We start from the raw sequence: 14,682 nt of genomic DNA, 5'->3' as shown, positions 1-14,682 counted from the left end.
GAGTCAAACAGTATATTGCTCCCTCCTACGTATATCTCGCGAAGAGACCATGAGGATAAAATCAGAGAGATTAGAGCCCACACAGAAGTACCGACAATCCTTCTTTCCACGAACAATACGAGACTGGAATAGAAGAGAGAACCGATAGAGGTACTCACAGGGTACCCTCCGCCACACACCGTCAGGTGGCTTGCGGAGTACGGATGTAGATGTAGATTGTAGAGGGGACTTACTAGATAAAGTTTTCACAAAAAACTCACATCTAGAAATGTACCATTCAGACATAAAATAACTTTGAATATCGCATCACTTTCAACTCTCTCGGTTCATGGTATACAAACAGTGGAGATAATGAGCTCTGATCTGTGTGCTCTACAGGAGATCATTGCACAGGTAGTGTTTCGAGTACTCGTCATCAGGTTCTCTTCTATGAGATGAAAGTTGTCCTCTTCGGCTACAGTGCAGTACCACAGTCAACCCTCCTAGTTGCAAATGCGCCAGTTTCCCACAACCATTCTTGTAGTCTGATGAAAATGGTATGTAATGTCATAATTACAACAGAGGCTGACATTGGCACTCTTCTCAGCTTGTGGATGTACTGTGAAAAACATTTGAAAGTGATCAGACATTTCCACTTATTTTATATCCAAATAGTACATTTCCAGACTTACTTTATCTGGTAAGTCCCCTCGACAATCCCTAGAAGCCTGTAATTGAAACTGTGAAACTCCAAGGGTAACATCCCACTCCACTAACCTGTCTTTAGATCATGGAGAGTTTGTAATTGATTACAAAAAAAAGAGAGAGGAAGTCTTAGTTTATCTAGCTGTGATAGTGTAAAGAAAACAAAAGACAATGTGCACTGAGCCAAAAACATTCTAGACATCTAAAGGATGCAGTGTGGGGACTCAATACTCATTTGCCTGGTATTATCATAGTTTAAACAATAGCCAGGGCAAAAAAATCACATTAATTTAGAAGGTGCTAGTTGTTATACACAGCTGTTCCAGCTTAAGTATGCCATCTGAGAACCAAACTTGAAAAAAGTGTTAGGTCAATCGTTAGGACATGATCAGGGTAAACAACCTACGGAGTCCCCCCCTGTTTTGACCCATCTGTAAAGACAGCTGTAAAGGTGTGTTGGTCAGTTAAACATCCCTAAATAATGTATTAAAAACATATGCAAGAGCGCACTAAATCTGAAAGTATTCTGCATCTCTGCGACAACCAGGGTGGCAGACAGTTAAAACCCTGGATCTGGGATTGTACTTGGTCCAAACCAAGTGACTCCAGCACATGCCGTACATGGATCCCAAATGGCCTCGTTGCTCATAGACGATTGGAGAAAAGGTGTTACAGAGGTACACAAGCAACAGTTTGGTATGCAGGTGAATTCAGAGCTGCAAGAAACTTACATGTCTGACATACCATGAGGAGTTGCCCTCATATTGTAAGTGGCAGCTCACCAGCCTCAGCACAGAGACTGGGTATGGGGCTAGTCCTGTAAGCACCTGTGGCCAGCCTAATCCACTCATGGTGGATACTGTCAATGATCTTCAGATAAGAAGGCCCTGCGAATCCCTACACTGTGCACCCATAGTCCAGTAGTGAACACACAAAAGCCTTATAAAACTGGATCAGATACATCCTGTCTGCTCCCCATGGCCTGTGGCTGAGACACTTTATGATATTCAGTGCATTCTGGGTTCTGGCTTTCAAGTCTCACAGGTGTGGTAACCACAACAGTCTGGAGTAAAAAAATGAGGCCCTGAAACCTCACAGAGCCTTGAAATGGAGAATGGCATACCATACATGCGAATGTGGTAAATTTAAAATACAAAGAGAACGATTAAATGAAAACCCGTCTTTTCATACCACTCCTCTAACCTCTGCACTGTAAGTGGCAACAGATGAGTCACTGTTGCAATACTGGAGGAGGACCAGTCCAAAAATATTGAGTATTGTACAGGACTCCGTTACTGTAGATATGATACTGATTATGGCTATAGCAAAGAGGGTAACACTTAAAACACTGCCCTGAGGGACACCATTCTCCTGCTCAAAACGACCTGACAGCATGTCACCAATGCAGGACCTAAAATACCACTTTAGACAGGAAAGGCAATATGATGAAGGGAACAGATGACAAAGGAAATACCGAGCTTGTGATGTTGACGTTGGAGAGCCTGCTGAATAGTTGCCTCTAGCAGGGGGCAGGTTGTCAACAGTGGAACGAAATCTCCAGAACCCACACTGAGAATGGCTAATAAGTTGCCTGGTCTCTAACAACCATCCCCAACAATGGTTAACCATTCATTCCAGGGTCTTCGTGACATAGTTCATTAAGGCAATACTCTGGTAACTACTGGGACATGTGTGGTCCTTCCCTGGTTTGAGGAGAAGTATCAAAATTGCTCTGTCCACAAGCTGGGGAATTGACCTGACTGCCAAGTCAATTCAAAATATTCGATGAGGATTTCCTTTGACATTGCTGGCAAATATTAAAGCATGTTGTAGTGGATTTGGTCGTTACTGGGTGCAGCAGCATCACTAGTCTCGGACAGTGCCAATTAGAGCTCCCACATGGAAAAAGGGAATTGTAAGACTCAGATATGTTGTATCTGTAATCTAATGTGCCCCCTTCTCTGTAGTCACATGGTACTGACAAAATGCTGGATCCTGGCTGGCATTGTCAGTAGTCTCTGCAAAATGCTCTGTTATCATCTGAGCAATGACACCCCTCTTTCAGCACTGCTGCTGCTGCTGGTGGTGGTAAATGACTGTTCACTGTAAATCCTCCTGGTGGCTTCCCATAGTTTGGTAGAATAAGTGGAATGGTTGACAGAGCCAAGGAATGTTTGCGATAACCTTTTCTTGCTCTCCTTAATTATGTGTCGAGCCTCCTAGGCTCTCACGACTCAATATGCTGTGATGTCATCTGCTGTTGGGTGGCATTTAAACCATCAAAGCCTGTCCCGGATTGTTGAGTGGCACTTATAAGTCCACCAAGGTACAGGCTCCACCCATTCCTGGACAACGTTGCAGTGTTCAAACACACAGCCAGCTGGCTGAACTGTGTCAAGTTAGCCCTATGGACCATCCATTTTGGTGGCTTCTGTTCAAGCAATCCTCCATCCAGTAGGTTGATCCACAGTGTGAAGTGGCCACTGGAATAAGATCATCAGTTGCTTCCCACTGAGCTGAGTCTGCAAGAGTGGGAGAGCAGAAAGACAGGTCGATGGCCGAGGATGATCCAGTAGCAGCCGAGAAATGAGTGTGACTGCACGTATTGAGGATGCAAAGCTCCTCAGACATCATGAGGTTCTCCAAGACTCAACCTCTAGAGCAAGTATAGCTCGAGCCCCATAACACATTATTGGCATTGAAATCACCCAGCAGGAGAAATGGGCATCAGGATTGTTCAATAATGCCCATGAGAGCTTTAGAGTATCACATCATTTGGAAGTTAGTACAGTGAGCATAGTGATGATCTGATCCACATGAACTGCAACAGGTACTGCTTGTAGGTCAGTAACCAAGGAGAACAAGGAGAAAGCAGAGGAGTGGTGCATCTTACTGACAAACACAGCAAACCCTCCCTTGGCTCTCCCCAGTCAGGTCATCCCTTTGGTACAGGATACAGGGGTGTCAGTGGCAAGTGTGTTTCTTGCAAACACAGGCACAGGGGCATTCCTGTTCTAGCAGTTTCAGTCCCTCTACATGTGTCCTGAACCCATCAATGTTCCACTGTAATACAGGAGCCATCTATCACAGGGGTTGCACTTTCACTCTGTCTTTCTGCCAGGGAGGGGAGCCCATACTGGTTAGAGGCCCAGGCTTGGAGAGGGGGCGGGGGGGGCAGAGATGATTGCCCCAATCTGACATCAGTCCATTAGCTCTACAGAAGAATCCTGAGAAATTTCAGAGAGGATTATGCTGACACTGTGTGACTGTTTACTTCCCGAATCCATCAGTGGTAGATGCTTGACGTTTTGATTTTTTGTCGTGGGTAGGCTTCGGAGCCACAACCACAGCAGGGGTACAGGCAGCACTGGGTGGTGGACCACACTGAACCTTTGGAGGAGCAGGGAGCTCCACAACTTTGGCTACCACAGCCTTGTCTGATGTTTTGGGAGGTAGTGCAGGCTTTCAAGTAACTGCAGCAGCACAAGTGCACTGATAAATGCAGGTACTAGTGCTGACACTAATAGCTTCTGTTTGTATAGCAGCAACAGATTTCTGAACCGACTGTTTAACAAGTAACGCAAAGGAGGTAGCGAATGTGGGGGGCTGCAGGGCCTTGTAAATCTTTTTGGCTTCACTATAGGGGATCCGTCTCTTAGTTTTGATCTCCTGTATCTTCTGTTCTTCAAGGAAGACACAGCAATCACTACTCCAGACAGGGTGAGCCCCAGAGGAATTCACACACTTTGGAAGAGAAGAACATCCAACCTCTTTGTGGGCAGCCTTACCACATTTATCGCAAGTGGCTTTCGCCTTACATCCAAGAGTGGAGTACCCAAAGCACTAGCACTTAAAATGGCACATTGGGTTGGGGAGACAGAGCCACATGGTTAAGCGAAGTTTTGTGTCATTAAAAGTGAGGATAAATGAGTCAGATTTAATCAGATCGCCTTACACCCTTTTCATGATATTCTGCATGTCCACAATGCCTTCTTGGGTCCACTCAACATTGAGGTCATATTTGGGGATGTCCACCACATCCCTGCATGTCACAACACCTTAACCGTAGTTTAATGTAGAATGGAGCACAGCCTCAGTGGGATACTCCCCATGGTGTTTGGTTTTCTGCAGGTCTGTCACAAGCAAGGAAGTTGAGGTCACCATCAACAGCGTACCATTTTGCAACTGCTTAACAGATTTTAACGTACCTGCAATCTCCTCTAAACCCAATTGAATATAAAATGTGAGGCTTTGGCAAAGCTTCTCCCCTCCCTTTTAACTAATAATAATACATTATGACTAACAGCATGTATTCTGTTACAGTACAGAATAGAGTTCTGAAACAGTTCCGAGTAGGGAGGTCTAGCTACATGAGGTCTCTTGTTAGATTGGGTGTTGGTACCTTCCAGGAGCTCACGCTTTCTGCTGGGAGGAGGAAGGATAATGTTGAAGAATCCATCTCAGTCCCATGAGCAACTATGGAAATAAAAGTCCACCTACACAGTGCCCCACACACCTAGGTAAGCCCTGTACAACTGACATTTGGTAGTTACCTCAGAGATTGCCCACTAACAACTGTTCGGCGTCAACAGCCACACATCTCATTGGTGCGCTGCACACCTTGAGGTTTAGTGGTTCTTTTTATAGAGGTTTCTACCATCCTTGCAATCCGAGCAGTCAAGCCAAGATCCCCAGTCCCCGTGACACACAATGTTCCACTGCTGCATCATACTGTGGTTGCTGAAGTGTGCAGCGAACATAGGAATGGTGGCGCTTGCCAGTCCCCAGCTATGGAACTCCGGGCCACCAAGCCTGTTCCCAGCAACTGAATGCTGGGCCCCTAAGGGCAGTTTTATCAGTTGGTAACCTGGAAAATCATTCAGTTTCTCGACTAATAAATGCAATATTCAATCAGTGAAGCAAAATATTCACTTCCTATAAATGTGTTGCTTCCAAGAGGCACTTTATTCCACTTCATGCATCCAGATGCAGGGCAAAAAAGTTTCAAAAGTTTAGTCGGGAAATTTAATTATTTTCTACAATTTACAAGCTAAAAGCTCCCAAACATTCTCAGAGAGCTTCGGACCATGACTTCTACTGCATTTCAAGTAATGCAAATAAACAGGTAATGAAAATATTTATACTTCATCTAATGAGAAGGTACAAAGTGAAGAAACCAGTAACTGTTTTTGGGCCACCTACAAAATAGCTAGGCACTGTGAAACGAAGTTTTTATTCCACAAGAGAATTTTCAAACAGTGCTACGACAGAACTGAGGGAAGGCAACCAAAAGCTCAAGACTTTCCAGATGTGTTTATTCTTGCTTTAGTTCCCTGAATTGGGAAGGACTTTTCTGTGAAATATTTCTGCAGCATAGACAAACATTACATTTGTAACTTAAGATACACTGAAGTAATTCAAATAAACAAAATACCTGCATCCATTAGATCCAGTTTAGTTACTACAGCCAAAGTTCTCCGTCCATCAGGGTCACATTCCTTTGCCAGTTTCAGACTCTCATTAGTTGCCATATCAGTATTAGCAGTAACAACTGCTAATATTATTGAGTTCGGATTACTTATATATTTTAAGACCAACTCCCGTACCTGAACTTCAATGTCTTCCGGTTGGTCACCAACAGGTACCTGTAACAAAAGAGTTGATTTTACCAGACCTAGAATTCAAAAAAACTACATTATTTACTTTTTCCCTAATTATTGTTAAAGGCTTTCAATGGATGGAACAAAAATGATTAAAAAGCAATGCAAGCAACTTGACAAGAAAAAAATGACACTGTCGCACCTAATAGAAAATTCTTGTGAAGTTGCCAGATTCTGAGAAAACAAACAAGAAAGATAAGAAATGTTATGGAGAAAACAGACTTTTCAGTTATTTGCAGATTAGTGATTGTAGCTGAAGTACACCTTCATTACACTTTGGAACTTGTTGCTACAACACTCAGCTTCACATTATTGTTATTTATATTCACACAGAAGTAGGAGCCCATACTAAATCACAATGACCTAGCGAGTGGAAAAAGTGGTCACATTAAAAATGTTTAATATCAGAAATCGTAAAAAGCAGAGCAACAAGACACCTAACAATTTAGTCAATTTGGTACAGGCACAACAGGTAGTATAATGTTTAAAATAATTCTGCTTCTTCTCTTGCACATATGTTCCACTAACATATCTAGACAACAACATATCTGAACAACTCACAGCCATTTTACCCTTACCTTTGTAAGGCCAGGTAGGTCAACAAGAGTCAAATTCACAACATGTGGTGAATGAATTTTTAAAGTGATAGGATTTGCATTGATGCCCTTATTTGATCCCGCTACTTTTTCAGTTTCTCTGTCAATCTCTTTGCGTATTTCATTGAAATCAGTAAATATTTCATTCTTTTTATGAAGGAACTTCCCAAACTCTTCAATGTTGAGTGTGCCTAGAATAAAAGATGAAACTTACATGAAATCTGTAATGATTAATTCATTAAAGGAAAGGAATACAACAGTAGGATATATTCAAGTACTTTGGCATAAATGCTCACGCACAACCTGTAGTGTAATTTTGCTATAATGTTTCTGCATGTGAACACGGCACATTTCAGTGTCCACATGAACTGTGCTCAGAAGAAGTATAATTAGAGAAATCTACCCCAATTATGGCAGAAGTGTGAAGTGAGATGAACTCTACGAGATGTTCAAAGTGTGGCAGATCAAAGTCAAACTGCCACTGCTCAGCCACTGCCCCCAAGTCATTGAGACCCATCAGAGTTGACACAGAGATGCGTGCATCTCTCCCGATGACATGACAGACATGCTCAGCATAATGAAATCTAGTAACCTGGGGGTTTCACAAGCAACTTGTAATACCCTACAGAATACTGTAAGCAACAAATGAATGCACGCAAATGGACAGTACATTCCCATGTCATTTGTGAGGGGTCCAATTTATGTCGTATAACCAGGCTAGCTCCTTCATCTACTTGGAGAGAGAGCTATTGGTGAAACACACTACTACCTTGCCACTAACACATCACGCCTTGCCACTCCAGGGAACCTTCCTTTACATACTGAGTGTCGCATGGTGCTGTTCCTCTGAACGTTCCAATCTCTACGACATGTGACATGCAAGGAACACGTGAACAACAGTCGCTAAAGCACCTTGTACCAAGGCAGTTGTTCCCGACATTGCAGCCGCTGACTTATCTTTCCGCATTTAATATGCAAACGATTTGTAGTACTATCATCCAAGTATCCACTGTCATAAACTGTGATTCTTGTTATCAACATTCTTGCCTGCATTAGTCAATTCAGGTGGAGTACTTGCATACACCTTCAACATGGTGGCACATGATAAGTTCAGTGACCACACTGATCACCTGCTACCATGCCCATCCTGCATTAGATTATGGTGAAGACTGCCCGTACAACATCTGTTGTTGTCCCCATGATGCATCTCACTAAACTGTACTATTTGTTACAATGACTGGAGTTTTATCTTGTCGACATAGTCGCTACCTCAAATTTGATTGCTGTCGCGTGTACAGTGTTTACAATTTCTCTTTTTTTTATATTCTAATACCCTGAGTCTAGTTCTGCCAACTCACAAAATATCTCCTATTGTCTTGGGAATAATTGTTCAAACCATCATACACAAACTATTCTAGCAGTGTTGTTGCAGTATTCAAGACTAAAAAAATTCACAAAGTAGCCACCTATACTCTTCTTGTGCTAGCAGTACGATGTGATTTTGAGCAGTAAAATAATGGATATTTCATATTCACTTAAGAGTTGTGGCAAACTGCTAACGTTCTGAACAGTTTCAGCCCTTTTGCTTTGGGTTCAAACTTTCAGAACAAGCAAACTGAATGCCAAGCCACTGGATACACTTTAATGGAAGTAGTGACTAGACTATTAAGAAAATCTCTACATTGTTTAGCCTACAGGTGTTTTGCTAGTACGTAATTTCTGGTTTTGGTTTAATGAAAATTTTACTCCTAGACCTAAAATCCCATGCACAGAAAAAAAGTTGAAAGGGAAATGATGAAAGTGACTGTGCTATGCAATGGGCATTTTCTCAAGTTATGCTAAAAAATGTTACCTCTAATGGTACAATACTCTCATGAAGTGATACTTTTACACACTGAGAATGAATAAATAAATAAATAAACGAGGGCAAAGAGAGACTTTCTTGGCCAGGTACTGAAAGACTGGGCTTTTTAGATCAATATGCATTTTTTTTTCTACACCATTATGCCCAATTATGCCCAGCTAAGGAGCACACTTGAACTTACACTGATGTATTTGCTTTCGTCTTCATCTTCTCACTATGATTTTTCTTATAATCTTCTGTCCATGTTCTCTCACATGTAACACTTGTTTTGGCTTCAAACTGATGCCTTGTCAAAGTTTTGAATGCAGCTGTGTCCTGTAGAATTTTGTTTGTAATGCCTGTTACCTGTATTTCAAGTACCTAATTGTTTTCAAATTTCATTGAAAAGGCATAGGTAAGAATCCTTTTGGCCAATCTATTGCCATTGATTTTTGCCATAAAACTTCAACCTCCTTTCCCTGAAAGTGTCAGATTTTCTCCCAATTTTGATATAACTCATTAGATGACTGTCTTCACCCAGACTTCATCATCAATACAAACCAGAAAAAAAAATCCTTAGTATTTTCCTTTCTTCTTTTTCTATGTCTCTAGTTAAAGATCTACCTCCAATGATGACAGTATCCAATGCATATAATGCTTCCAGTTGCCTACTGTAATGTAATGTTTTAATTCTGCATTATGAGATATTTACTTTCCATTACATCTATCCCACGTAATTCTATAAGCATTTAGTAATTTCATGGTCCCCTCTTTGTTTGCTTCAAGAGTTGACCCTGAGCACTGGATGATTTCTCATAGGTATTTAAATCTGGATACTTGAGATATTTTGCCAAATTGTGAAAACATGATTTGTCCACAGAGGAGAACCTTCCAGGTATTGGATTTTTTCTTGAGAAATTTTCAGTCCACTTTTAGCTGTTATTTCATGCTGTTATCCAAGGGAATTAATCTACTCTATTATTTGAAAGGATTACTAGATTGTCTGCATCAGCCAATCATCATAAAAGAATTGTAGTTTCACGTAGTCTGCCAATGATTATTTCTTTTACTTCTACTTCTACATCTATACTCTGCAAGCCAGAGGTCAGTGTGTGGCAAAGAGTACCTTTGGTAACATTAACTGATGCCCCACCTCTATTCCATTCGCAAATGGCAGGTCGGAAGAATGATAGTCGTTAAGCCTCCATATCAGATCTAATTCCTCAAATTTTCTCATAGTCATTTTGCAAAATGTGTGTGGCAGGAAGATATACGTGGGGCTAACTCGTCCTGGATAGTACTCTCCCAAAATTGAATTAGTAAACCCCTTCATGATACAGAACACCTCTCTTGTAGCATCTGCCACAAGTTTGTCCAGCAGCTCTGTAACGCTTCCATGCTGACTGAACAATAACATGCGGAAATGTGCTTCTCTCTCTCTCTCTCCCCCCCCCCTCTTCTCCCCCTCCCCCCCCCCCCTCTTCTCCCCCTCCCCCCAACCCCCATCAGTCCTAACTGATAAGATTAGATTCAGTTTACGTTCCTTAAACCCAAAAAATGAGATGATTTTTGTGGGTGTGTACCATGTCAGAAAGTATAACATAAAACACTTTAATATAATACTTACAACCCTGATCATTTGTCAGGAGATTGTCAAAATAGGTGAATACAATTCAGTAAACTGTAGCAGCTAATATTTATAGAATTAATATGCCGTCAGAATGAAACACTGCTATACACTATTAATAAATTTATCATACACAAAATACCTAATCTTGACTGTTGTGACCAAGTCCTGTCAAAACTGAAATCTAACAGTTATTTTTACTTAAGCTCACTTAACAGTCTCTGTTAAGATACTCATCTATGGAGTAGGAGGAGTTGCCTATCAAAATTCTTTCAAATTCTGTTCAAACCGTGCTTTATCTGAAACCAAGTTTTTAAAGGTTGCTGGCAATTTATTGAAAATGTGTGTTCCTGAATATTGGACCCCTTTTTGGACCAAGGAAAGTGATTTTAGGTCTTTATGTAGACTGTTCTTATTCTTAGTATTGATACTATGTATCGAGCTATTGGTTGGAAATAGAGATGTATTACTTGCAACAAATTTCATTAAGGAATAAAAATACTGAGAAGCAGTGAGTATAATACAAAGTTCCTTGAACAGGTTTCTACATGATGTTCTTCAATTTACACCACAAATGATTCTTACCACAAGCTTTTGCACCCTAAAAACTTTTGCTCGGTTTGATGAGTTACTCCAGAATATGATCCCATATGACATAATAGAATGAAAGTAAGCAAAGTATGCAATTTTTTTATATATTTATATCTCCCACACCTGACATCATTCTCACAGCAAATACAGACTCGTTTAGGTGCTTAAGCAATTCTGTGGTATGCCCTTCCCAACTGAATTTATTATCGAGTTGTAACCACAGAAATTTAACACTCTCAACCTCTTCGATCTGCATGTCTCCATATGTTATACACATACTGGAAGGAAATCTCTTACAGGTTGTGAGCTGCATACAGTGGGTCTTCTCAAAGTTTAATGACAGTGAATTAGCTTTAAACCACTTATTAAGGTCAGTGAAAATTTGATTAGCAGCTATTTCTAAATCTGTACTTGACTTGCTACTTATTGCATTGTTTGTATCATCTGCAAACAAAATAAACTTAGGATTTGGCAATGTAACACACGATTGATAATAGTCAAGAATTCGTTGAACAAGTGTCTTGTAAGGCACTTGTTCAGTAAATTAATTACATTTCCTCAATATTCTTTCTACGAACCTAATTCTGAGATCTGCCTTTCCAACTATTTGTTTTATTTGGGTATTCCACTTAAGGTTGCTCTCAACAGATACTCCTAGATATCTTATGGTGGTTACTGTGTCCAGAAATTTGTACAGTAGTGGAGTTCTTTTCCTATGTATGTACAATATTTCACATTTATTTATGTTCAGAGTCTACGGCAAGTCCCTGCACTGTTCAACAGTCCTCTGTACATCCTTCTGCAAGTTGTTACCGTCTTCTGGCGTTGAAACCTTCTTGTTGACAACTGCATCATCTGCAAAAAGCCTTAAAGAGCTTGTGACACTTTCTGCTGGATCATTTATATACGTCATGAACAGCAACTGTCCTATCACACTTGCTTGGGGTGGTCTGGAAATTACCTATACCTCTGTCTATTTTGTTCTATTAAGAGCAACATGTTGAGTTCTACATGTGAGGAAGTCTTGAATCCAGTCACAAATCTACAGTGAGGGACAATGTCAAATGTCTTCACGAGTCCAAGGAACACAGCATCACCCTGTGTGCCGAGGTCAACAGTTCCGTGGATCTCTTAGAGGAACAGAGCAAGCTGAGTTTCTCACGATCTCTGTTTGCAGGATCCATGTTGACTTAAATAGAGGAGATTTTCGTTCTCCACAAATGTCATAATACATGATAATAATTCTAAAACAGATTGACGTCCATGATATAGGCCTATAATCATGTTCATCTGTTCTATGGCCCTTCTTGAAAACGTGAATGACCTCTGTTTCTTTCCAGTCACAAGATACCCTTCATTGCTCCAGTAACCTACAATGAACTACTGCTAGAAAGGGAGTAAGTTATTTCACATAATCTCTGTAGAATCTTACAGGTGTTTCATCTGGTCCTGATACCTTTCTACAACAACACAATTTTAATTTTTTTTCTATTCTGTGATCAGTTATCTCGTATCTGCCATTTCAAAGATTTATATGATGATTGGAAGGGGACACCACATTACAGTCTCCCGCCATGAAACAATTTCAGAAGAGCGAATTCAGTACTTCAGCCTTCCCTCGTCATTTTTCGTTTCAGTGTCATTAGGGTCAACGAGTGACTAAACAGATTATTTTGAACCATTTACTGATTTTATATCAGACCAAAACCTCTTAGGGTTGTTGCTCAGATCAGTTGACAAAATTTTACTTTAGAAGTGATTGAAAGCTTCCTTCACTGCTCTCCTTGTGTTCATTTTCACTTCATTCAGCTTTTCGTTTGTCATACAAGTTTTGAAAGCTCTTGAATCTGTCATAAAGCTCTCTTTGTTTACATTGTTGATTCCAAAAACAGCTATTAAACTACAATGGGTCTTTCCCATCCCTTAAGACCCTTCTCCGGACATACTTCTTTTTCTGTTATAAGACTGGACAGTGAGGGGGATACCAATCTCCCTGTCAGACCAGTTTTTATATCAAAAGTGTTTAATCAACTGTGTGGTCTTTCTATCAACTTTAAACTCTTTCTGTATATTAAACAGTGTACCCTATCTATTGAATCATATGCTGTTTTGAAGTCTACAAAGATGATCACAGTTCGTCTGTCTTGCAGATTTTTAAGACTTAAATTGAGAATTTGTTCCACAAAGGATATACTTTTCCTAAAACCTGCTTGATATTTGCCAATGAAAGAAGTACCAAAAAAATCGTGTGAGGCAACCACTAAGGATAAATATGTTAGCTGTAATAAAGATATCAAAAAAATATCAGCCTCCACATTAACTTATTAGCATGATAGAATCATCTGCAAAGATCAAAGTGCATTTATTTTTTGTCAGTTTCTTTTAGTTAAAAGCACTGTGCCCCAGGTTTTTCCAGTGATTACAGTCTTTTCCTTAAGTGTAGTTCTGGAAGGTTTGCAAAATACTCATCTACGCCTGTGCTAACCCCCAGCCAAGCCTCTTCCCCCATGTCTTTTCATCTATTCATCAACTTTTGCTTTACTGTTTACTGGTTGTTTTAATCTGTCAAATATATGTAGCTGAATTTCCTTTAGATTTAAATTTACTTTGCAAATGGTCTGATACTTTTCTATTGGGTAAATGATCAAAAATTTTCGTAATTGCATACTGCACAGCTCTGAGCCAGCAACTGCTATAATAATAAATAATGAAGGTAATTTTTAATTTTTGTGTTGTCATTTTGTACAACATTGTTGTTAAATTAGTTCGCTTATTGTGTCAAATTTTATTACCAGACATACATCTGTGAAGCAGTAATTACAATCCCTAACTCCTTGAAGAAGCACATACAAGGCCATTTTGGATGAGCATCAGCTTTCATTTTTACTGTTTCCTTTCATGCAATCATTAATGAGTAGAAACTGGCAAACTATCTTGTGACATTGTTTCCTTTGTTATTGAGGCTATTAATCACGAGAATAACAAGATTTATTGGCTTGCGTGTGTCAAAAGTTCCATGACAAATTTCTTCTAGTTTAAATTTTCATCTATATATACAATCATTTCGTCTCACAAAAATAGAATACTTCAAAAATGAAAGAAGAACTATACAATCTCTCAACTCCCTATCTGCTAGAAGGTCTATTCATTACAAAGAATAATTACGGGTACCATTCACAGCTAAAAATGTGACAATAAGTGACGAATATAGTGATGGACGCACAGAAGACAGAAGGCTATACCAGTATATATGCTGATCCACTATTTCAACCACTTTGCTCTCCGCAGAGACAGATATGAGAACAACTGTAGCGTGAAACATCCTACTAAGTATGAATTATCACATGTACAGAAGAAATAATAATATTTACTATACCAGTAAATGAAGAGAGGAAGATGTACGAAACTTATTTATATTTTCATGTCAAAACCATAATCAAGTCCAAATCCAAAGGCAGGGTCACAATGAAGTACAATTCTTAGCACTGAAAGCATGTTTATTACTAACACCACCACATGGACAGAACAGAAATGAGCTCGTGGACGGGAGTGCAGCTATTCATACAAACACTGAATGTTACAGAATGCTGATATTTATACAAACACAGAATATTCCAGAGTATACAAACTTAAGATATTTCAAGAACTTTCCATAAATCATAAATACGAGGGTCACTCGTG

At 39.9% G+C, this 14,682-nt stretch overlaps 1 protein-coding gene across 5 annotated transcripts in view; it reads right to left on the bottom strand.

Moving 5' to 3' along the window:
- The window catches only part of LOC124555317 (dynamin-1-like protein), a 106,015-nt gene that overhangs the window by 56,062 nt on the left and 35,271 nt on the right, over nt 1-14,682 (bottom strand). For all 5 annotated transcript variants that reach the window (XM_047129195.1, XM_047129194.1, XM_047129193.1 and 2 more), the window contains exons 4-5: nt 6,923-7,131; nt 6,119-6,329 (exon numbers count right to left, since the gene is read on the bottom strand). In XM_047129195.1, the coding sequence (XP_046985151.1) occupies nt 6,119-6,329; nt 6,923-7,131 (420 nt within the window). The remainder of the gene's footprint in view (nt 1-6,118; nt 6,330-6,922; nt 7,132-14,682) is intronic.

This window comes from Schistocerca americana, chromosome X, assembly GCF_021461395.2.
Source record: "Schistocerca americana isolate TAMUIC-IGC-003095 chromosome X, iqSchAmer2.1, whole genome shotgun sequence".
Lineage (NCBI taxonomy): Eukaryota > Metazoa > Arthropoda > Insecta > Orthoptera > Acrididae > Schistocerca > Schistocerca americana.
Note: the sequence above shows the minus strand (reverse complement) of the source record. Positions and strands in the feature narration are given on the sequence as shown.